At 36.5% G+C, this 26,615-nt stretch overlaps 1 protein-coding gene across 1 annotated transcript; it reads right to left on the bottom strand.

The window, feature by feature from the left end:
* Window positions 1-1,688: 1,688 nt before the first annotated feature.
* Window positions 1,689-26,057, bottom strand: LOC137387120 (membrane-spanning 4-domains subfamily A member 8-like). Its single transcript, XM_068073427.1, has 7 exons — window positions 25,977-26,057; window positions 7,656-7,850; window positions 6,206-6,335; window positions 4,502-4,558; window positions 3,895-4,035; window positions 2,811-3,072; window positions 1,689-2,207 (listed from the first exon to the last, which is right to left on the bottom strand). The coding sequence occupies exons 2-7, from the start codon at window positions 7,820-7,822 to the stop codon at window positions 2,101-2,103; spliced, it is 864 nt and encodes a 287-aa protein (XP_067929528.1). The 5' UTR covers window positions 7,823-7,850; window positions 25,977-26,057; the 3' UTR covers window positions 1,689-2,100.
* Between the last annotated feature and the right edge of the window lie 558 nt (window positions 26,058-26,615).

The raw sequence follows: 26,615 nt of genomic DNA, 5'->3' as shown, positions 1-26,615 counted from the left end.
ATTGCAAATTTTTTAAGGCCACAACACAACAGTTAAATAGGGTATTCAGCCCACAGATGTGATGTCAACAGCAAGACAATGGCACACATTTTATACTTCCAACTTTGTTACAGCTGTAGCATCTGACCTCCTGCCGCTGTCAATGCTGCCTCCAATTCCCAGCAGCACATGTTGAAGTTTCACCATTTCCTGAAGTTATCATCATGCTGGCCATGTTCACTAACTCCGAGAGAGCCATATCTTCTACAGAAGCAATAGATTTTAGTTGTGTAGCCAATTCTGGAGGTAATACCGCCATGCATTTGAATTTAAGCAGTGAGTCACATTTTGATTGTCTTATCTAAGTCGCTAAACATTGTAGATCTGCCAGACAAACATCTACAGTTTCACCATCTCCTAAAGTTCTGTTTTGCAGCAGCTTATAAGCGCTGAACTTGTCTACACTAAACGGTTTCAAACAAGCTGCCTTTAGCTTAAGATAATCTTCTTTGACACATCTTATAATTGTTTATAAACAGCAAATGCTGCTCCTGACCAAAAAAATTGTAAAAATTTTGAGAGATTGTCCACTTTCTGGCCACATTCTGGCTTTGTCTATCAGTCTGGCTAGCCATTATACCCGTCGCTGAAGTTAAGAGTAATGAGGGCTTTAGTGCAACAAGTAGTCAGCATTATTGTTGAAGCTCCTCATTGTTGCCCTCATTTTTCCCTTATGGCAGTCCAGTCGCACTTGTCTCTGTCCTCCGTAGTTCCAGTACCGAAGGGGCTTAACTGAAACTGCCTCTCTGGCATTGTGCTGTTTGCTTCACAGCTGCCAGACCTGCTTTGTTAGCTCCTGCACCAGAAGTGTGAGATGGCTGATGAATCGACTGTGGAACATCACCATCTGTCTGGCTAGCTTTCCTTCTAGGTACCTGATGGGTGGTCTTTGTCATTCTTCAATTTTAATGTTGGGAAACTTTGTGTCAGCTCGCATTGCGTCAGACAACGTGGGAGTAGATACAGTCAGTTGGTGCCATTACAGACAGGGGTTGTTCACAGTGCTGTAGGAGATCTCCTTTACCATGTTGGTTTGGTGGAGTTCCGGCAGAGTGTTGTAGGCATCTTGGACCAATTGTTCATTCTGGCTGATGTTCTTAGTGCTGGCCAATTGCCAGCCAGCTGTGCAGTTGGCCGAGCTGGTCAACCTTTCTCTCAGCCAGGTAGGATGCAGTCGTTTCCTTTTCAACCTGGCTTGTCTAAGCAGTCATCTTGTTGGCCTGAGGGTACTGTAGCCAGTCGGTTGGTTGCATCTTTAGTCAGGTTAGGGTTGGCTAGCATCCTCTACACTGTTTCAAAACTATACTATCTAACTTAATCTTTTAAGTTACTTAAGGTAAAGGTAATTAAGGTATTTGATTAATACTGACTGTATCATAGAACTGTTACTTTATTAAATTTACAGTGTATTATATAAGTATGAGCTAACACTGATTACAGAACCAATGAAAGAAATGATTTAAACAGGAATGTTTGTGTTTGCGTGAAAGGCCTCAGGTTTAGTGCAAGAGTCATCTCCTCTCTAAGTTTTAATGTGTATATATATATATTGGTTTACAGCTCATTACCTACTCTGAAAGGAAAATATTTGGAACATTCAGACAAATGTGCTTCAAAACGATACAGAGCAAAATAATATTTTGGACAAATGAATCATGCATTGGTTAGAAGTGGCCTGGTCATGTAAAGTGAGCAAGCAACTCCCATGCCTTTATTAAACATTTTGTGTTACTACTACAGTAAGTAGTTATCTGCTCATAAAAACTTAACAAATACATTAAGGGAACAAGTCATATATTTGTGATTGTTCCCCATTGTTAGTGAAGAAATGAAAAACAGTGTATTTGGCGAACAAACAGGGAAATAAGGAGAAGTTGACAAAATAATATGTTTAAAAATATGAATTTCTTACCAGCAGACACACAGATGTACAAACTGGTTAAGATTCAGGCACAATGTTTCTTGTTGTTGCTAATACTTGAATATAATATTTCTGATAGCCTTTGAAATATCTATATCTTGCTAGACCAGTTATTTAGGATTGTTGGGGAAGTTGATAGGTTAGAAATTCTGGGGAGGAGTTGTCTGTCCAAGATCATAGTATGCGGGAGGTTGCTGTGGCTGGGCATTATAACCAATCGGTGGCTGTTGATTTACCAGTGTCGGAGCTAAAGCAGGATAATAGGTTTTTGCACTGAGAAGGCAAAGATGAAATTAGTAGTTGTCTCTCCTTATTAAAGACAAGTTTCATAACGTGTCAATGATTATAAAACAGTTACACCCTAATCACTACAACTTTTTAAACAATTCACTGTACACCTAGAAGTTTATGTTCTAATTTACCTATGTTAATTCTCAAACAGCATGAAAGTAGTATCAAAGTCAACTCCTGACATTTTATGTTTATTAATCATTTAACAAAACAAATATATCTTTTAAACGTAATTATCTTCCCTTAAATAATGTGCATTACATATAGATATAACTCACGTTATAGCAAGCTAATCACTTTTGTCACTTGAGCACTCTTATGTTACACATTGACCTTTTTAAAGTCTGGGAGACCTTTGCATTTGTTTCAAGGCAAAAAGTCAACTTTCATGCTTGCAATGGCAATGGGAGTTACCTCCCTTCCTAGATCTTAGCTGCATTGATGATGGTTAAATAGCCATTATATATTCATGTAACTAACATCTTATACTTCATGCTACTAACACTTCATTCATGCTACATGTACATATGCATACTGATTTGAAATTTAAATCAGTTACCTTTTAGAACTTGACCAGCTGTTGTGACTTGGTAACCACCCATGTTGACTTGATAAGCTGGAACTGTTCCAGGGTAAACCACATACTGCTGTTGAGTTTGGAGAGCAGGAGCAGTGTACTGCACATGATGGTTTGAGCGAGTTGGGAGGCAGCAACTACAGACAGCTCCACAGCAGAGTACAGCACTCCATATTGTGATCACCAACTCAGCAAGAGAGATCAGAAGCAAAAAGACATTCAAGGCCAAAGCAGCGTTTTTTGCCTGCAAGCAAGTTGAGAGTGTTCTACTTTTTAAAGCGGATTGTCAAATAATTTTTTAACAAACTAGTGTAAAAGCCAGCCAACCTTTAATGGTCCATTTAAAGAGCACTAACTGTTTTTATTAACTGTGCAAAGTAAGATAAGTAACAGTTTATTTTGGAAGTGTTTTAACGCCAAAACTTTTGAGAACTTCAATTTTGAGCCTAATATACCAATTATTGATGCCTGTGAAATTCTAAAAGTTAAGTAAACATGCCCGCTTCAGCTAAATTGTGAAGCTTTTTAAATTTTATGCTTTGGTTGTAAAACTTTGTAAGTCATTCAGTACACCGGTAATACACACCACAGTTTATTGTTATATATTTATGACTATTGTTATGGTTACTGTGAACAATTTAAGATGAAGTTAGTCATAAGTAATTCATGACAACTGCACGTAGCCCCTACTCTATGTCTGATACAATTGATGATCCCAACTTTTTCCCCACTTTGGTTGGTAGTCCTGGATTTGTGGCTACCGCATGAGGCATAATTTGTTCAAAATGTTTTAGTATATCTTCCCAGGCTAGTTAATCAGTGATAGTGCCATCATAAAATACTTCTGTTCCAGCTTTTATTGCACACAAGAGTTTGTATAGCTTTTAACTATCACTTGACTGATTATGAATGATAAATAAACGTGTTCATTAAATATTTAATAAACTAAGGACTTCTATGAACACCTAACAATTTTGGTTACCGATATATCGTATTTACTAATACTGGTTAGCCTTAGCTCTATCACTAGTTTGAAACACATATAAATCTCACTTGCAACACTTACAATCACTGAGCAAGAACTGTAGTAGTAGTAACCTTCACAACTATAAGAAGCGTGAATACCCAAACCAGTGGAAGCCATGAAAACCAGCGGTGGAAAGAATAGAGCTGAGCTGATGATGTTAAGAACCATCGTGGCAGTGATCTACAATAGAACAAAGTTATTTGTGCAAATTCAAAAATATTATTACAATGTCCAATTACCACTATTGCAGTAAACAAAACAATTCTAAAATAGTAAAAACTTTGAACCAAATAGACCAACTTTACAATTTATATCTGCTGTTGCTGTGTGAACTGCTGGAGAGAGAAAAGGGAGCTAAGGCATTTTGATACCATAAACTTCATGTAGTTTGATTTGGTTTGCACTTAACTCATAACACAACTTCGGTTTAATATATGATGTTGTTATGTTGTCAAATGTCAAAAAATGTCAGACTTCATATTAAGATAATGTATTTGTATCAACCATTACAGTCTGTCTTTACTACTTGGTTCATATTGTATAAAACCATACAGGTTTTTTAGCAGAGTCCTATTGAATATAATGATTGTTATAATATGACATCATATCGAATGTATATTCTTGACTATTGCTACACACCACTTACCCAACCACCAGTATTATGCTTGACAGCACCGAGTCCAATTCCTCCAACAATAACAAACTGTAAATAAAATAAAAAGTATAAAATTTGCTACTTACTGTTCCTTTTTAGTTTACAGTTTCAAGGTTCTGCAAGAGCGAATACCATAATCAAGTGTTTGCTTACTTTTATACTTATTTGAGTTTGTTTATATTCAGGGCCCCAGATCTAGCATATAACCTAACTTCATGTGTAGCTAAAGGTGCACACACTAGTTCATTATCCTTAATATTGAAACATACAGTAATTAGAGCTTCTGTGGAATTGTTCTTTAGGTAGTTGATTTCATTTCATTTACCAAAAACTATTTCCGCTTTGTGTCACTACTGCTAGTCAGAAATTAATACAGTTGTAGACTATTGAAATCAAAACTGATAATTTTTGCATCACCAACAGACTAGTGTGTCAGTACAGATTGTTTCAAAAAGATAACAAAGCTTAACACATGTTCCTATTGCTACCAAAGGTTGCAGCTATATTTTTTAAACCTGTTGTGACAAAGCAGACTATATGACCTGGTAGACTATGTGATATGATAGACTATGTGTTATAATAGGCTATGCAAAATGGTAGACTATGTGACATAGAGAACTACGTGACATGGTAAACCATGTGACATGGTAGACTATGTGCCATGCTAAACTATGTGACATGGTGGAATATTGGACATAGCATATTATGTGAAATAGAGGACTGTGCAACATGGTAGACCATGTGACATGATAGACTATGTCATATGGAAACCATGTGATATGGTAAACTAATTCATATCGGAAACTGGAATGTAGGAGAATATTTGACATAGTATACTATGTGACATGGTGGAGTATGTGACGTAGTGGACTATGTGGCATGGTAAACCATGTGACATTGTACACTATGTGACATGCTAAATGATGAGACATGGTGGAATATGTAACATGGTAGACTATGTGATATGGTAGACTATGTGACATGGTAGGCTATATGACATGGTAAACTATGTGACACGGTACGATATGTGGCATGGTAGAATATGTGATATGGTAGACTATGTAATATGGCAGACTATGCAACATGGTAGGCTAGTGACACAGTAGACTATGTGACACGGTGGAATATATGACATTGTAGAGTATGTGACGTGGTAGACTATGTGACACGGTGGAAGATGTGACAAGGGAGACTATGTGACACAGTACGCATGTTGTTGACACAGTACGCTATGTGACACGTTCCCTTTTATGTTATAAACTATCAATCTTCATTTTTGCTGCTCAGGCTGACTCTGGGTTTTGTCTGACTTATTTGGCCTAATAGACTGATAAATAATGTGCTCATATTAACTAATAGACTTGTAGACTAATATATTTTTTCATTGCAAATATTAAGCTTGTTTAATATAATATCGAACCGCAAACCTAAGTTTTCTACTGACGATAGAATCATTTGAAAATATGTTCCATTACTGACTGCTACTAACTAACTTACTATCTAAAGTTATAATAAGATCACGATTATCTAAACCTATAATGATGTATTCCAATTTTCTTTTTCTTTTTTGCAAAGTAACTTATTTTTCCTTCACATACCAGACATAATTGTGTTGCTTTTATGCTTAGTGTCATGAGAAAACAACTCTTGTACATATAGAGACTGTAAAAATCATCATGGTTCATAATTACTCACATAGACTCCACTCCAGATGCCATAACCACTGACAGAGATCCAGGTATAATACGTGCTAAGTTCAACAGGTATGAGAATGATTCCGAACAGAATACAAAGTACTCCCATCACTACTTGAGTGATTGACAACCTATAACAGAACCACTTGACCTTTCACTGTTAAAATAGAAACATTAGACATTCATGAGTGTTGAAATATGTGTATCATGTAAAATATTCTTGCATGTGAACAATAGATCAATTTTTTATAATTGTTGCAAAATATCAATCATTTGAGACAATTGCAGTTATTTTATTACAAGCTTTTTACTCTCTTGCATTTGGCTTATTTTTCCAAATTATTTTCTTTATTCTCCTTTATTTTATTTTGCTCAAGAAAAAAGTTATTAAAGATGTAAATCATACTATCTGCATTTTGATGCTCTTCTTCTATAAAGCCAGATATTACACTTTACAGATGTTCGGTTGAATTCATATTATTTGCTTTTAAGTATTTTTAGATAGCTTTAAATATTAAGATTAAATTTCTTAAACCACAAAATTATTTTATCAAAATGGACATAGAGCTACTTCAAAAAACAACTCATTTTTGTTATATCTTATCATCTGCTAAGACATAACTTGGTGTTAAACCATAACTGCCACGAACAACTTTTATCGTATTTACTAGGTAAATCAGACATGCTGATTCCGATTTTGTAATCAAAATAAAGATTAGGCCACTAACTTTCAGAGTAATAAAGGATTTTTTATAGCGTTTTAATATCGGTCTCGAAAACAACACGATCGGCATAACAAGCTCCGCCCATAAATACTTGACGTAACCTAGCTTTTTAGGAACAGAAGTTACGTAGAGATGTTTAGACCGATTTAGGATAATAGAGATGGGTGTTTTAAAATCTATTAATATCTAAATCCAGCTTTAAAAATAATATCAGTCTTTTCTGAAAGGTAGATAAGCTATTTAGCATTGCATATTTAAAAAGCGCGATAACAACGCTAGCTCGTGATAAAACCGCGCTTTTTGAGCTCATTTTTCTCGGCGTCCAGCTCATTTAAACGTCATGTAACAAGCTGCGAGCAATTTTAAATAGTTTATATCCTTTTCATAAAAAGCTGAAATTATTTTACAGGCTGGATTTAGATAATAATGGGTTTTAAGACACCCATCTCTATTATTCTAAATCGGACTAAACTTTCCTAACTTCCGTTTCTGAAAAAGCTAGGTTTCGTCACATATTTATGGGCGGAGCTTGTAATGCCGATTGTGTTGTTTTCGAAACGGATATTGAAACGCTTTAAAAAAGCCTAAATGACTTTGAAGGTTAGTGGACTAATCTTTATTTTGAGTACAAAATCGGAATCAGCGTGTCTGATTTACTTAGTAAATACAATAAAAGTTGTTCGTGACAGTTATGGTTTAAATTAGTAAACCAAACAATCTACTTACCCTTTCAACTGTTTTAGGGCTGTTACCTTCAGTTTATAACCTTCTCCTGGAGGATTCTGTGTGACAATTGTAACGCCAGGCTGTGCAGCATACTGTGGCTGTAGGGGCTGCTGTGGTGGTTGCTGTAGTGGTTGTTGTGGCTGCTGCATTTGAGGTGGATGCTCCATTGTGATGGTTGGAGGCTCAGAAGTAACACTGGTAAAGTAAAATAGCATTAAACTCAGTGCTTTATTAGTGTTTTTGTCTATTTATCTCTTTTTTGGTAATTTGTTGTTTTTATCATGTTTTCTATTTTGATAATACATTATGAGACCAAAATATTTAAATTTTCATTTACGTATTGCAATAGGATGAAATTACAGTTAGTGTCAGGCTTTTTTTAAAGACAACAGAAATATTTGAGTTAAAATTTTAAAGAGGCAGAACTACCTTCAACTTGTATGAAGTTCAGAAAAACAGGCTGGTTATTTAGTGAGTAAAGTTCAGATCAAACCTTTTTGAGGTAAATTATACTAACTCATTTTGTTATTTGCAATAAGATTTTGGAAAACGCTAATAACAAAAGTCTTACAAAACATCTATATATACGTGTATCTACTATATAAACGGCAACCGTTGTCTGTCTGTCGGTGTATGTGTCCGCCTTATAGAGTACCATACTTTTCGAACTATTAGCCGCTAATAGGTATCTAGGGTGCATTAACGGGAATCTCCAGTTACTGCACCTCTATACATAGCCTATTCATCATTTTACACAAAAATCATGTGATCTCTGGTTGCCGTGCCTCTTTAAGGTGCCCAAAGACACTGTTCAGTTTTAAACAGCAAAGTTGCTGCCGTGTTAAAAAGCACCGTCCTGAGTTGTGCGACCTATACAAATGTGCTTATACAGCTATAAAAATGTACTACTTATTAAATAAAATAAATTAATGAGTAGTAATTTACATGCAATTAATATTTACTGCCAACGTGTACCAAGAAGGTCACGTAAATGTTTGTTTCTTGCGGTCACAGAAAAAAACGCAGATCTCACGTACTAAATTTCTACATCAAAAAGATAAGTACTTCTTATTCAATGTTGCATTGTCTATGAATTGCCACACTCCCAATACATTACCCTTTCACTTGCGTTCATGTAAAGATTTAGCTATCAACCTACTGCCAGCCATTTTGCCAATATTGCTTCATATGTATACAATATTTTTTCAATTTTAAACTCCATCTAGAACGTTTGTTGTAGTTATATATTGCATTTTGCCAACATGTTAACAGGCACAGCTATGCACAAAATTCGTTGTATCTACATGTATACTTTTGTGCATTGATAAAGCGATGTGAAGCTACAAAGCTAAAACGATCCTCTACATTGTTCCTTATTCTTACAAAACCATTACTTTCACCACTACCAGAGTCAGTGCTTCTATTGCTATTTTAATTATCTGCGTAATCACAAAAATCTGAATCGATTATAATGTCATCAACATAAGTAGTTATTTGTTTTCTAACTTGGATGCATTTAATGAACTTGCACAAAAAATCTTCGTTTTTATGTTGGAAATTCTCAAACAAAGATTTAAAATAAAACTTTAGGCTAATTTTATAGATAATTTTTAGGACAACACCGTCACTATCATAAAAGTCTTAAAGATTGTTGGTTATGTTATTAACAAATAATAAAATTCAGTTACTAGCATTTACTGGGAAAGTTGCAAAAATGTGTCTACGGCAGTCGACCATAGAAAGCACATAAATGAGTCTACTTCAGTGAAAGGGTTGGAAACGTTGGATTTGCCACTGTTTGTGATAGTAAATGTGTTTATGTCCTTCCGCTGCTGAGTTACTTTTTTTTTAGCTACTAGTACTACAGAACTACAGCTACTACCGAACTTGCATGGGTACTGCTACTGCGTTTTACTAATCAAATTTCTACATCGAAAAGGTTAGTACTTCTTATTCAATGTTGCATTGCCTATGAACTGCCACACCTCCACTGCATAACCCTTTCACTTCCGTTCATGTACAAATTTAGCTATCGGCCTACTGCCAGCCATTTTGCTGATATAACTTTATTTTTTTATTTGAAACTCCATCTAGAATGTTTGTTTTGGTTATATCATAGACTTTGCCAACATGTTAACAAACATTGCTATACAATAAATTAATTGTATCTATACTTTGTGCATAGCCTCACATACTAAAGCGATGTGAGGTTAAGAATCTAAAACGATCCTTTACAATGTTCTTTATTCTTACAAAACCAATACTTTCACCACCATCAGAGTCAGTGTTGCTATTGCTATTTTAATTATCTGTGTAAACACAAAAATCTAAATCTGAATCGGCTATAATATCATCAACATAGGTAATTGTTTTCTAACTCGGTGGCGTTTTCAAAACTTGCACAACAAATGGTTGTTTTCAAGTTAGAAATTCTCAAACAAAGATTTAAAATTAAACTTTAGGCTAATTGTATAGAGAGATCTCTGGAAAACACTGTCACTATCATAAAAGTCTTAAAGATCATTGGCTATGTTATCAACGAATAATAAATTTCAGTTACTAGCAGTTGCTGGGAAAGTCGCAAAAATGTGTCTACGGCAGTCGACCATAGAAAACGCATGAATAAGTCTACTTCAGTGAAAGGGTTGAAATTGTTGGATTTGCCACAGTTTGTGATAGTAAACATGTTCATTTTTTTCCGCAGCTGACTTACTTTTACTTTTTTTTTAGCTACGAGTACCACACAACTACAGCTACTACAGAACTTGCACGGGCCCTCCGAGGGTTGCGATAGGCGATGGTGAGAAGAAAGTGAGCAGCATATATTACAAGAAAGCACACCATCTCATTCACTTTTAGAAATGCTTGAAGCTGTACAATGCCACCCAAAAAGCCTACTGCCCAAACCCAAGAACAGATTGATTCCCTTAGAGAAACAAACCAAATTCGCAAAGCAGCAGCTAGATGAGCAGAAACTGCAGAGCAAACACAGCCACGCCTACAACAATACAAAATAGCAACTGCTAGAAGAGCAGAAACCGCTGAACAAACACAGTTACACCGAGAGCAGGCCAGAATAGACGCTGCAGCTGTTAAAAGTGTAGACACTGCTGAGCTGACCCAGCAGCAACTCAAATGGCTCAGAGCAGCCGCTACAGCGGCCAGGCGTGCAGAAACCTCCGAGCAGATGCAGCGGCAACAAGAACATGATGCACTAGCTACAACAGCTGCTCGACGAGCTGAATTTTCAGAACAGATGAAACGGCGACAACAGCAAGATGCACTACAGCAGCTGCTACCAGGAGCCGTGTATGGGCAGAAAACTTCGCACTTGACTACAGTCCTGCAACACAGTATAGGGCCAAAACTTTTCTATGAAACGAATGTCCAAACATGCTCCAGATGTAATGCCTTTCATTTGGAAAGGCGAGAAGCCATATATGTATTTTATATAATAGATTTAGTGATAATAAATTTTATCAACACAACCACATTACCGCTGCGCAGTTTGTATACACCATGCCAAAACACAGGCTATAGACGAAGAACTGGGGAGTCATGATTAGTGTTTTAAGCATGTCGAAGTCTGAATCCAATAAATGCTGGCAATAGCTTAGCAGTCCAAAAGCAAAATATTTTCTAGGATTTCCTAAAATATGTTAAACTTTTTAAAACTGCCAGTTTGAAGAACTTCAGTTTGCCTAGCAATGTCAATTTCATTATCAGTTTTGTATACAAAATTAGGACAGCTCCGATTTGAGTGGTTCGAGACTGATCCATTGTAGACTAAATGTAGAGCGCAGTGCATATTTCCATTGTTCTCTCCAACATTATTGACATGTATGAATGCATATGTGTATGTAGTCTGATCACCACAAAAATTTTAGTAAATTGCATATTTGGAGTTGTTTTACAGTATGAAAGAACCCTATCAATAAAACTATTGCTTTATGTAAATCTGTTCCCGAACATGGGTAATGCAGCTAGTATATATATATATATATATATATATATATATATATATATCAATGAAACTATTGCTTTACGAGAGAGAGAGAGAGAGAAAGAGAGAGAGAGAGAAAGAGAGAGAGAGAGAGATACTAGCTGTGCTACCTGGCATTGACCTGGTATTAAAAATCAGCTTATAAACAATGAAAGGTAATAAAATTTGCCTGCCATTTGCTATTAGCCTTGGGAATTGCCAATGGATAATTTGAGTAAGCTTATTAATAAGAGATACCCCTCTCTGTGGCGTTACGCTATGACTTTGCGTCAGGACCAAAAGCGTAGCACATTTGCTCCCATATGCCGACATATATCGCCTAATGAATCTATCAAGCTCGTTCGGCTAAATTGGTAGGACGTTGGACTGATGAACGGTAAGTTCTGAGATCAAGTCTTCTGTGATAAGGATTCTTTATTGCAAGATTTTAATAGATATAGCGGGACATATACAACGACGGGTGACCAACTTTGAGAAATATATATATATATATATATAAAATTACATATCGAATGATATATGCAAATCTGTGTATTGAAAATCTGTATATGTTTATAGAGCATATATATAAATATATAGAATATCTATATGCTATATATAAATATATATATGCTATATATAGAATATATATATTTATGCTTTATATAGAATATATATATATATATATATATATATATATATATATATATATATATATATATATATATATATTCCAAAGTAGTGTGTTAAAGCTGCCAAATAGTGCTCAATGAGTGATCAGAGCTTAAATATAAAATTTATTCATGTAAAACCTTAGATAAAAAACAACTTCATTACTATTAGTTTCATGTCTGTTACGCAGACAATCATCAGATAAAATTGTTTTGGTCCAACTGAGTTATATATGTAAGAGAGGTGTAATTACTATAACGACTGATTGCTATGTAATTGCATTTCGTAGTGTGTATTTAGCAGAATGTCGGCATGTGGAAGCTAGCTCGTTACGCTTGTTGAGTGAGCTCATTTCTGGCTTTGTGAGGATGATGTACTTTTCTGATATGCACAGGTTACAACGCTTGGTGGCTGGGTCGTATGGCTTTGCGTGTTGAACGATTTTCCATTTAATTATATACGGTGTGTTCAGGCCTTTTAGCTGCCAGATGTAGTTACTAAACTCTGTGGCAGATTGCTTGTCCTGGTGCCCGAAAGATGATATGTGGCCGCTGAATCGTGTCTTAAAGGTATTTTCTGTGAGGCCAATATAACTTTCTGTAGGTTTGCTACCGTCGTCTGCGGTGACTACAGCTTGGTAAATGCGCGACTTGCTAAGACAGTTTCCTTCGAGAGGGCATTCATTTGGTGCGCGACAGTTGCATGTTTTGTTGTTTGCTGGGTGCGTTGAGGCGTTGTTCAAAAGCTTCTTATTGTGATTGTTGATGGTTTGTTTGATGTTAGGCATGCAGCTGTAGCCAATCTTTGTGTTGTTTCTATTAAACAGCTTTCTTAGAGGGTGATTGCTCGGAAAAGATTTATTTAATATTTTGATGAATGTCTGACCAATGTTATTTGCCACGTTTCTGCTATATGGTGGGTTGAACCATGTGATTTTTCTTCGTCGCCTGTGTTGTTTAGTTGGTGTAGTGGTCTCATGGGGTGTGAAATTCAGCTGGTGTGCATATCCGCTTGTTGTCAATGCCTGCTGGTACGGTGGTGCTGCTCGGTTGAACTCATTAGCATCGGATGAGATTGCTGATAGTCGGTGGTTGATTGCTTGAGGTAGCTGCTTTATAATGCAGGGTGGGTGGTTGGATTGAGTGTGGATGTATGACGGGATGTTATTGGGTTTGTTGTACGGTGAGCATTTCCCAGTTGTTAGGTTGAAGGTGACGTCTAGGAAGTGTGTCACTTTTTTGTTGGTTTCGGCAGTGATGTTTAGTCCGTGCTTTTTGAATATAAGGCAGAGGTCTTTTTTTAGTTTTTTGGCTTGGCGGGGTGTAGATCCTGTTACTGCTAAACCGTCATCTCTATACAGTCCTAGGTTGATGCTGTGCTTTTTACTGATCTCGTGTAGTAAGAATGAGCCAATTAATTCGCACGTTTCTGCTCCGTCGTAACTCCCCATTGTCACGTCAAAATGGGAGTTTTCTCTCTTTTTGCCCCACAGTGTAATTCCGTTGAATAACACTGATTGTTTGGTGTGCATGATGATGTCTGTGTCCTCAGGTGTAATGTTATCGTAGTTCGATGCAAATTTCAATGCTGATTGGAGGAGTTCAGCTGAGATAGAGGGGTAGAAATTGACTACGTCAAACTCTATAAAGATAGCTCTATCTCTGTTCTGGATATTCTTGAACCAGGTAATGACTTCTGCGGTGTTTTTCCACTGGTTGATGTTTAGACTCTTGCTGATGTTACAGTTTATGCGGTCGAGAATTGCTTTGCTTATGCATCCAATGTTTGATTTAGCAGGGTTTATTAATCTACATGCAGGGTTCTCTTTGAAGTTGGTTTTGTGGTCTTTCAATGTGATAAATGCATCTCGTTGGGTCATGCCATTAATTCTGTCATCTAGGTGGAGAGTTGTAGCGATCTTTTTGGCTTCTCTGTTAATACTGTCTGTTACGTCAGCATCGATCTTTTTGTATGAGTTGGTTATGCTGTTTTTGAGTAGTCGGTTGTAATCGGCAGTGCCTATTTTGTGGAAGTTTGACGTCTTGTCAGCTGGGACTACCATTGATTGTGGATTGTTAGTGATGTTCGCCATGTCTTTGGATAGTTTCTGCTGGAAAGTGCAGGACTGCTGTTGCCTGAATCTTACGTTGCGTATCATATTGGCCATTTCTCGTTCGAATTTCTTTAGTTCGTGTATTTGCGGTGGTGATTTGCGTGAGTTAAATCCGAATGTTTCTTTGCTTTCAGATGTGATGTGCGGGTAGGTGGCCAACATGGATTGTATAAACCTTGGATACTCAGCCAAGAACATCCGCATACCATCACAACAAGAGTATACCAAACGACTTGTAGAAAAAGTAGAACACCTTATAAAGAGAATGCGATGGAAAGCATTTTTCCACCTGAACCCGCACATCACATCTGAAAGCAAAGAAACATTCTGATTTAACTCACGCAAATCACCACCGCAAATACACGAACTAAAGAAATTCGAACGAGAAATGGCCAATATGATACGCAACGTAAGATTCAGGCAACAGCAGTCCTGCACTTTCCAGCAGAAACTATCCAAAGACATGGCGAACATCACTAACAACCCACAATCAATGGTAGTCCCAGCTGACAAGATGTCAAACTTCTACAAAATAGGCACTGCCGATTACAACCGACTACTCAAAAACAGCATAACCAACTCATACAAAAAGATCGATGCTGACGTAACAGACAGTATTAACAGAGAAGCCAAAAAGATCGCTACAACTCTCCACCTAGATGACAGAATTAATGGCATGACCCAACGAGATGCATTTATCACATTGAAAGACCACAAAACCAACTTCAAAGAGAACCCTGCATGTAGATTAATAAACCCTGTTAAATCAAACATCGGATGCATAAGCAAAGCAATTCTCGACCGCATAAACTGTAACATCAGCAAGAGTCTAAACATCAACCAGTGGAAAAACACCGCAGAAGTCATTACCTGGTTCAAGAATATCCAGAACAGAGATAGAGCTATCTTTATAGAGTTTGACGTAGTCAATTTCTACCCCTCTATCTCAGCCGAACTCCTCCAATCAGCATTGAAATTTGCATCGAACTACGATAAAATTACACCTGAAGACACAGACATCATCATGCACACCAAACAATCAGTGTTATTCAACGGAAATACACTGTGGGACAAAAAGGGAGAAAACTCCCATTTTGACGTGACAATTGGGAGTTACGACGGAGCAGAAACGTGCGAATTAATTGGCTCATTCTTACTACACGAGATCAGTAAAAAGCACAGCATCAACCTAGGACTGTATAGAGATGACGGTTTAGCAGTAACAGGATCTACACCCCGCCAAGCCGAAAAACTAAAAAAAGACCTCTGCCTTATATTCAAGAAGCACGGACTAAACATCACAGCCGAAACCAACAAAAAAGTGACACACTTCCTAGACCTCACCTTCGACCTAACAACTGGGAAATACTCACCGTACAACAAACCCAATAACATCCCGTCATACATCCACACTCAATCCAACCACCCACCCTGCATTATAAAGCAGCTACCTCAAGCAATTAACCACCGACTATCAGCAATCTCATCCGATGCTAATGAGTTCAACCGAGCAGCACCACCGTACCAGCAGGCATTGACAACAAGCGGATATACACACCAGCTGAAATTCACACCCCATGAGACCACTACACCAACTAAACAACACAGGCGACGAAGAAAAATCACATGGTTCAACCCACCATATAGCAGAAACGTGGCAAATAACATTGGTCAGACATTCATCAAAATATTAAATAAATCTTTTCCGAGCAATCACCCTCTAAGAAAGCTGTTTAATAGAAACAACACAAAGATTGGCTACAGCTGCATGCCTAACATCAAACAAATCATCAACAATCACAATAAGAAGCTTTTGAACAACGCCTCAACGCACCCAGCAAACAACAAAACATGCAACTGTCGCGCACCAAATGAATGCCCTCTCGAAGGAAACTGTCTTAGCAAGTCGCGCATTTACCAAGCTGTAGTCACCGCAGACGACGGTAGCAAACCTACAGAAAGTTATATTGGCCTCACAGAAAATACCTTTAAGACACGATTCAGCGGCCACATATCATCTTTCGGGCACCAGGACAAGCAATCTGCCACAGAGTTTAGTAACTACATCTGGCAGCTAAAAGGCCTGAACACACCGTATACAATTAAATGGAAAATCGTTCAACACGCAAGGCCATACGACCCAGCCACCAAGCGTTGTAACCTGTGCATATCAGAAAAGTACATCATCCTCACAAAGCCAGAAATGAGCTCACTCAACAAGCGTAACGAGCTAGCTTCCACATGCCGACATTCTGCTAAATACACACTACGAAATGCAATTACATAGCTATCAGTCGTTATAGTAATTACACCTCTCTTACATATATAACTCAGTTGGACCAAAACAATTTTATCTGATGATTGTCTGCGTAACAGACATGAAACTAATAGTAATGAAGTTGTTTTTTATCTAAGGTTTTACATGAATAAATTATATATATATATATATATATACTCATGCTACAGACAGTACTGTTTCGGCTATTAAAGCCTCATCAGTGCAGCTCAGAGCTTAGGCAAGGGACACAAATCCCATTACCAATGAGAGTTGACTTCCTGCCACGAAACAATTAAGTCGCCTCGCAGACTTTAAGAAAGTCAATGTGCGGGCACTAGAGTGCTCAAATCACAAAAGGGATGAGCTTTGCACAAAGGCTAATAGTGCCGCACCTCTCACATATATATATATATATATAACTAACTAGAGTGTGGAATAGGTTAATTTTACTTATCTTTATTCCAGATTGATGTTTTATTCTGGGGTCACAACAGGTCTGTTTTGTGCTGGTGCACTCTTCAGGTGACTTGTGTTGAATGGCGAGTGGAATTGCCTCTCCTGATTTTGTTGGTGGTGTCTGTAGCTCCGCCTCTTCCTGGATCGTATTGGCTGAGTAGGTATTTCTTGGAGTGTCTGCATGTATTGTTTATTTCGTTTCTTTTGTTTAAGGTGGCAGTTTCTGGCCTGCAAATGATGTAATACTTTTCACTAAGACACAGATGGCATTTCTTTGTTTGGTTTGAATAAAGTCTAGCTTTCTGCATAATTTTCCATTTAATCCTGTCAAAGAAACAAAGAAATGCCATCTGTGCCTTAGTGAAAAGTATTACATCATTTGCAGGCCAGAAACAGCCACCTTAAACAAAAGAAACGAAATAAACAATACATGCAGACACTCCAAGAAATACCTACTCAGCCAATACGATCCAGGCAGAGGCGGAGCTACAGACACCACCAACAACATCAGGAGAGGCAATTCCACCCGCCATTCAACACAAGTCACCTGAAGAGTGCACCAGCACGAAACAGACCTGTCGTGACCCCAGAATAAAACATCAATCTGGAATAAAGATAAGGAAAATTAACCTATTCCACACTCTAGTTAGTTATAACACTCCGCACTTTTTAGAGCGTAGAGTGCTGTTAGCAGTAGGCCTGACCACTTATCTATTATATATAAATATATATATATATATATATATTTATATATATATATATATATGTGTGTATATAAGGACTCAAAAGTGTACAGCAGACAGTAAAAGAGGAGGAGCAAAGCATCAAAGCATATGCAGCCTCCATGGCCAATTCAGATAAGTTGCTAGCTGAATTTCAATCGGCTGCTTTTTCAACGGACCTACGCCCTGATGATGAGGAAATTGACTGGCACACAAAACCTCTTCATGGTGCTTACCACCAACAAATATCTAAGGTTGGGGATCTTCACCAGACATATATGTGGCTGAACAAAGGAAACCTAACGACCAATACAGAGTCGCTAATCATGGCAGCCCAGGAGCAAGTGCTCCCAACAAGGCAACTCCAAACGAAAATCTATCACACTAGAGACGATCCTAGATGCAGACTGTGCAAAGATGCACCTGAGACCATCGAACACATCATCAGTGGATGCAAGCAGCTAGCAGAAAACGCATACACTGAGCAGCATAATCATGTCGCAGGTGTTGTGTATAGAAGTCTATGTGATGAGTATGGCCTTAATAAACCACAACACTGGTAAGGTCCACACAGCTCCACCACACAGCTCCTGGTAAGGTCAATGAAAATGACCGCGCTAAGATCCTCTGAGACTTCTACATCCGAACTGACAAGGATGTCCTAGCAAACCACCCAGATATAGTGGTGGTAGACAAGGAGAACAAGAGGGCTACTATAATAGATATAGCAGTACCCAATGACTACAATATAGCCAGCAAAGAAAAAGAAAAGGTAGAGAAATATCTCCCTCTTGGAGAAGAGATTGAAAAATGTTGGAATGTAAGAACAACTGTAATCCCAGTAGTCATTGAGGCACTGGGCGCAATAACACCGGTGCATAAAATGTGGCTTGCCCAAATACCAACAACAATCAACTCAGGTGAGTTGCAGAAAAGTGCGCTATTGGGAACAGCTAAGATCTTGAGGCGAGTGCTCAAACTCCCAGGTCTCTGGTAGGAGACCCGAGTTAGAACAGAATTTACCACCCATACGGGGTATCCGGGGTGAGGAAACCATTTTATATATATATATATACATATATATATATATATATACATATATATATATATATACATATATATATATATATATATGTATATAGCCGCCTGAAGATTGACAGAAGAAGTCATAAAAATGACAGTAGCTGCAAAGATGAGTGCAACTATTTTCCATAACTAGTATATATATTTAAATACACATATGTATATACAAATGTATGTATATATTTATATATATACATTTAAATGTATATAAATAATACATGTTGATATAAATATACATATTTTTTATATAATATATAAACATATATGTATATATACATACATGTATGTATATATATATATATATATATACATGAGTACATATATATAGATATATATATATATATATATATATACTAGCAGAATGCTTGGCATTTCACGGGTGTTAAAAATGAGCCTATAGACAGTGACAGCAATGCCACTCTTAAAACTCAGCTTAGAAACAATGTTACTTGACCTTAGTCTGGCACATTACCAACGGCTAATTTAAGTAAGCTAGTTATCTAAGGCTCTTGCTAATACATAAAACGATGTTGCGCCGTAACAGAGAGTGATAGCGTATTTTCACTTGCATAGCAACATATATTACCCGATAAGTCCATCAATCTTGGTAAGGCATTTGCTTGGCGAATGGGCGGTTCCGAGATCGAATCTCCCGCAAGACAGATTATTCATTCCAAAATTTAAATGGCTTTAACTGGAAATACCGAACAACACAAGTACACACAGAAAAACTTTGAGAATATAGATATATGAGTCGCAGCTGTGTGTTTTTCACTAGTTCAATTGTTTTTTACTGTTGCTGGTACTTTATGTTGGTATTATTGTATGAAATGCTCATTTGATTACCTGACTTACATGTACAATTGCTGTTACATGCCAGCACGTTTCAAATGCTTCTACAGTAGAACGATATTGGTTTCTAGAAGGAGATATCAGCTTGAATAGATATTACCCCTCACTTGGGTTAACAGGTGTGAGAAAACAATTTTTTTATTCATGTCTATACTGAAAAAAAATAGTAACTTTTGGTCACCCTGACTGAGACTCAGCTAATATATTTAATTAAAAAAAATTGATTAGTCCTCTTCACTAATAGTCTAACACTCAGTTTATTAGTTTCATTCTGTGATTCTCTTGTTTCCTCATCTTGTATTGGGATACAGTATTCTCAAAATATTAACGACTTTTTAATGCATAAAGCTAAGTTGTATCTCAATATGCGCCTCAAGATGGCGCATATTGTTTTCTCATAATTATGGTGCAATAATGCACGTGAGCGGCCATTTCATCATAAAACAACCAATGAATCAAAACAGCTCAAATATCTAAACTTGTTGTTTGCAACTGGGCAAGGTGGGCTGTTTAAGCATTGGAGAGCTAGTTAGTATAGAAGGATTGCAAAGTGAAGACCTTTTTCACCTCGTCTAGATTCATTGTTTGACAGCCATCTTGTATATTTGGTGTAATACTGAAACCTGGGCAACAAATGAAAAGCTTTCTAGCATGCGCCGTTTACTTATCTGAGGAAATTATAGATTTTTTCTAAAAACCAACCATCGCTAGTTGAATAATCACAATAAGGGTTCAGTTGTTTTGTCTATTGCTAAACTAGCCAAATATTAATAATATATTATAACAATGATATAATATAGCAAAGACTTACTAGATAAAAGGTAAACATGATCAAAGTTTAGTCAGTTGTAAATCACTCCTTACTATCAGAACTTAATCACTTCAAATTGTATTGGCAGTACAACAAACCAGTTATGCAAAATCACTGTTTGCTGTTAATCAATTTACCAAAACCTATTTTCGAACGTTGCTCAATAGCTTACTGCGTATCTCTCATTTATTGTAATACTAGCTGTGCCACCCGGCGTTGCCCGAGTAATAGAAGAGTCTTTGGACAGAAAATTGATTTGTAATTAGCATATAACAACATTTGCCATTCTAACCTTCAAACTAGATATCTTGAAAAAAGTATTTTGTCTCATAAACAATGAGAAGTAATGAGACTTGCTCGCTATTAGCCAGTTTAATAATCACTATGTTTCCATGATGCACAGTACTTCAATGCAACTCCCTCCGAAGTCGAGGGGATTGCACGTTTACATGCTGCTCAGTGGTTTTCAGCAAATTAGCCAGAGAAGAGAAATTGTATAAATCGAATCGCCGGATGGAGACATAGAATCGATCATGGATACCGAACCTCAGAAACGGTCTTTTTATGCTTCTGTCATCATTATACTTTTATTTACAATACACATTCACAATTTTTTTACAAACCTTAACACAATTTTCACAAAGTAATATATTTTTAATAAGTATTTTTGCATAATATATTATTTAAATGTTACTTTAGGATTTGCCAGCTATGTTTCGAAAAGTGTTGGCATCGATAACAAAGTCCAGGAAAGTAATCACCTCATCTTTGTTGTGGGTGCAGACCATAATTAAATTTAAGTGAAAGAAAATCAGAAGAATAGAAAAAACAAGATAAGCGGGATAACTTTTGTACTAGTTTACGGCCCTCGATGAATCTGCCTCCACAGCAAGAGAGCTATGCGCAACCACTGCGCAATTGTCATTTCCTTACTGTGAATTTGCTCTGGTTTCGCACTGATCAGTGCGCAGTGATTTCAGTGCGAAGACGACGTTTCCATGATGCGAAAAGAGTACAACTCGGAAGTACTGCGCATCATGGAAACAGTGAATGTGAGCAAACAGCTTTTCGTGACGTTATGCTATGACCCGTGTCTTATGCAAAGCAGTTAGGTATTTGCTCTGATATAATGACTTATCTTGGCAAGCTAGCGAATCGATTTCTGTAGTCTAGTAGGTAAGGAGTCAGACTAGTGAATGGCAGGGTTCGAGATCGAATTTTCTTCGGTACGGATATTTATTACAAGATTTTAAGATCTATAGCCGGACAATTAATCTTACAAATGACAAACTTTGAGAAATATATATATATAGATAATAATATATATAAAAATATATATATATATATATAGATAATAACCTTGCTTTTGTGCTATATTCAATAGGCTTATATTCTTTTGAGCATACTGCGCTAGGAGTATATCTGTAGTCAGCAAGACTGCTAGTTTTTAGTGAGCTGACTTCCTATCATTTATTATATTTGTAATAGATAAATTGTAACATCCGCACTTGTATTATCTTATCAACTTGCTATCTCAATGTTTACCCTTCCATACCGCATGCTGTACTCTGGCAGCTAAACTGGTTGTTTTTATCTTTTGCTAGGTAATGTAATAGCATGTAAAATTCAGTTTTTAGACTTGGAAGAAACAGAAAATGAAAAAAACTTAATGGTTAAACGTTTTCAATCCTCACCTATTCCTTTCAACCAACACTACCTTTTCTTTAAACAACCATCATTTGTTAATATCAACTCTGCATATCTACCGCTATGATTAGTTTAGAAAGTTTGTATTTTTGTCTCTACTTGTTAGAAATTATTTTAAAATATGTTTGACTGTTATACTATCGCTAATGATCTCATTATTCAAACTAGTGTTTATTTTCTTCTGCATAAATCCTTAATAGTTAAGCCCATTTTTCCCTCATGTCATAGAAACCGCTAACCTGACAATTTAGGCTGAGTGTTTGTTGGAACATAGAAAATAAAATCATTCGAATGTTGAGCAAATTCAACAGACACTCTTCTTTTGCTGCCATTACAAAACTTTATTGAATAGAGCTCATGACTTATGAAGCCAGCTTCAGATGAGCCCAAAAATCAACTCTGTTCTTCAAGAGCTAGTGTGAACTTATGGTTTTTAAAATGAACTTTTAAATTATACAACATAATAAACTCTAAGCTTTAGGAGCTCAGTAAAAATGAATATTTCCTAACTGATAGAAATTTGTCACATTTAGCATTTTAATTATTTATATTAAAACTGAGGTTGAGAACAGTTTTATCAGTACAGTTGATGTATTTTATTAAACTTCCTAAATGTTGTATGAGTTTCTATGAGAGCAAGACACAAGTGAGGGTTGTACCAACTATCACCAACACTGAATGTTTCTCTTACTAGCTATATTAGCGTGAGAATCATTGATTGAATAATTCCTTATAAACACTCACAGTATTTTGATAGAGTTAATCAAGCTTGACTAAATGTTATTAAACCATAACTGTCACGAACAACTTTTATCGTATTTTCTAGGTAAATCAGACACGCTGATTCCAATTTTGTACTCAAAATAAAGATTAGTCCACTAACTTTCAGAGTAATGAAGGCTTTTTTACGGCGTTTTAATATCGGTCTCGAAAACAACACGATCGACATAACAAGCTCCGCCCATAAATACGTGACGTAACCTAGCTTTTTAGGAACAGAAGTTACGTAGGGATGTTTAGACCGATTTAGAATCATAGAGATGGGTGTTTTAAAATCCATTAATATCTAAATTCAGCATTAAAAATAATATCAGTCTTTTCTAAAAGGTAGATGAGCTTTTTAACGTTGCATATTTAAAAAAGCGTGATAACAACGCTAGCTTGTGATAAAACCGCGCTTTTTGAGCTCACTTTTCTCGGAGTCCAGCCCATTTAAACGTCATGTAAAAAGCTACGAGCAATTTTAAATAGTTTATATACCTTTCATAAAAAACTGAAATTATTTTACAGGCTGGATTTAGGTAATAATTTGTTTTAAGACACCCATCTCTATTATTCTAAATTGGACTAAACATTCCTTACTTCCGTTCCGGAAAAAGCTAGGTTTCGTCACATATTTATGGGCTGAGCTTGTAATGCCGATTGTGTTGTTTTCGAAAGGAATATTGAAACACTTTAAAAAAGCCTAAATGACTTTGAAGGTTAATGGACTAATCTTTATTTTGAGTACAAAATCAGAATTATCGTGTCTGATTTACCTAGTAAATACGATAAAAGTTGTTCGTGGCAGTTATGGTTTAACAGAGGATAACTTCAAGCCTTGTTTTGGTGTGCCGTACTGCTAGTAATAAATATTGCTAATGCCTACCATAAAGAAAGACATAGAGGGGATGCATGCAAAGGCCTGTGTTACGCATTGAAAAGCAATCAAAACTCTTTTATCAACTATGTAGTCTATTGAGAATATGCCAACATTACATGCGTGTATGGCATAAGGTGGGGGTACTCAGGTTGGCTATCAAATATCACATGCCAATAAAAATACATACTAATTGAGAGTTTGTAGTGATTACTCTCATACAGGTTTTACTTAGTAATACAAAAGGCTGAAGACCAGCTATTTAGCCAGATTTGTAACAAACTACTAAAGTTTATTAAATAGATTTATTGTAAAGATCACATATATATCTTTTTCCATGCCTAGTCACGTTAGCACCCTTTCAAAATAGTTGGAGCTTTCACTGCTTTCAAGCAGTCACTTGTGAGGTTGCCTTTCATATTTTGCTGCAAACGTATTTCAAACACTAAAAGTCAGCAACGCGCTTTACCTTAGTATAAATAATTTGAATTAATAAACTTGTTTAAACTCAATTACATCATTTTTGACAGTACAATTTGCTCAAGGGTAATTCTTAAACCATTTTTGTAGTTTGAAAAACATTTGAGTTATTTCAGAGGAAATGTACATATAAAAACTGTTGTACACATGCAAACTATTATTGCATTTATGTAATACTAGTGGAATGTTCGGCGTTGCACGGGTACTAAAAATGATCCTCTAAAGAGTGATAGGCTATGTAGTTGCTTGCCACTTGGCATTAGCCTGACACATTTTCAATGCCTAGTTTGAGCAAGCAAATAACCTATAGCTAAAGTTGCTAATAAAAGCAAGCACCAAATGAAATTGCACCGTACGCAGAGTGGTATGCATATTTTCACCCACGTAGCGACATATATCGCCTAATGCATCCATCAATCTCCTGTAGCTTAATTGGTGAGATATTTGCCTGGTGAAAGGGAACAGCCGAGATCAAATCCAGCATGAAACGAATATTTCATTTTTAATTTTTAACAGCCCACACAAACAAACTTTGAGATTTATATATATAGATACACATCTACTTGGGCTAGTTTTTAATTCCGATCAATTTAATTTGCACGCAAAACATTGACGCTACTTTCTGTCAGCTAGTTGACCAGTTAAAAAGCTTTTATGTAGCTAACTGACAGTTTAAAAATGCTATTTTAAGTCACTTTGTTGTTTGGGGAAATGGCTAAGAAAACCAACCCTCCTTATCTGGCTTTTGATCTGTTTTAACTTCATGTAGGTAGACCTAGTATAGGTGTAATAGGTAATAGGCCTTTATACAGGTGTACATTTAATTGGCTTGGTAATACATAGAGCTTATTTACTTGTCTGCAATCAAAGTTGTAGATTTTGGATCTCTGTTGGCTTGGACACTTTTACTGAGTAGCTAATGAATGTAGGCTAACTACTGCCTTTGCAGTGATCAACACTTGACCTGAGGTCTAATTATTACTTGTTGATCACGTGCTGTTTACTTGGAACTTACTACCATTCAATAACAATTTTTTAGTACCACCTGGCACCTAGTTTGCGTGTATTGTACTATAATTCCAACTTAGTTGCTGACCGGAAACCATGTAGTCAATACTGAGACAATGTTTTCTAAGTATTACTGGTGCTGGTGCGAGAGACTGTATGGACGCAGGTAAGTACGCAGGTAAATATACAGGTAAGTACGCAGGTAAATATGCAAGTAAATACGCAGGTGAATATGCAGGTAAATAGGTTTCTTTGAAGTTGTGTCTAAGTCTTTCAAAATAGAGTCTACACATATCTAGTCTACATATATCTCATAGAAAAGTCTATTCAGCATACACTGCTACCAAGGTTTACTCAGTGTTTGATTTACAACCACTGAATGAAACCTACAATACACTTACCATTAGCTTTTAATCTTTGTAAACTTGATGCAAATGTACAATGTAAGTAAACATTAACTAGCTAACTAGTACACACATCTGCTTTAGTTGGCTGAGATAGAATTGGCATACACTCACCTCTCTTGGCTCTATTTGGATCTCACTATGGCTGCCTAGCGAATGAGTGTAACGATTCGATGTGATTTGCTTAGAAATAATAAATACTCCACAAGGCATCTTTTCATTATAATCTCATCACACAGAATTTCATGCTAGATTGCGCAAGCTGTTTTGAATTGTGAATAACCACTTGTCTTGCTGGAGCTTGTTTATATTAGCACTCTGAGCGCTATTACTGATGCCGAGATAAATTACAGGCAATCTTTTATTGAATGGAGAACCTTGCTAGTTATATGGGGATGCTTTAGTGGTTTCTGAAAGTGTTATAGTGAAAAAACAACAACTCTAAGGAACAGTTTCTCACCTGCCTATTAGGTATATTAATCTAATGTTCAAAATTGTTATTTGCAATACAACTTACAGAAAAGACTACACTCACCAAGTTTGTGAGAAAACTTATAAATATTGTACCCTGCTTTACATAAATGCCAGTCACATTTTGGAACTAGTTATTATGTAGAGAAAATAATCACTCAGCAGCATGAAGCAGAGTGACCGAGTAGCAGCTGATATTAAACTCTGGTGGTTTAGAGATTTGACGAGAATTCTTTGAATAATGTGCACAACGCTTGATCCTTGCCAAAGGGGAGTATCTTG

This window comes from Watersipora subatra, chromosome 2, assembly GCF_963576615.1.
Source record: "Watersipora subatra chromosome 2, tzWatSuba1.1, whole genome shotgun sequence".
In the NCBI taxonomy this organism is placed as follows: domain Eukaryota; kingdom Metazoa; phylum Bryozoa; class Gymnolaemata; order Cheilostomatida; family Watersiporidae; genus Watersipora; species Watersipora subatra.
The sequence above is the reverse complement of the archived record's forward strand: the minus strand, read 5'-3'. Positions and strand labels throughout refer to the sequence as shown.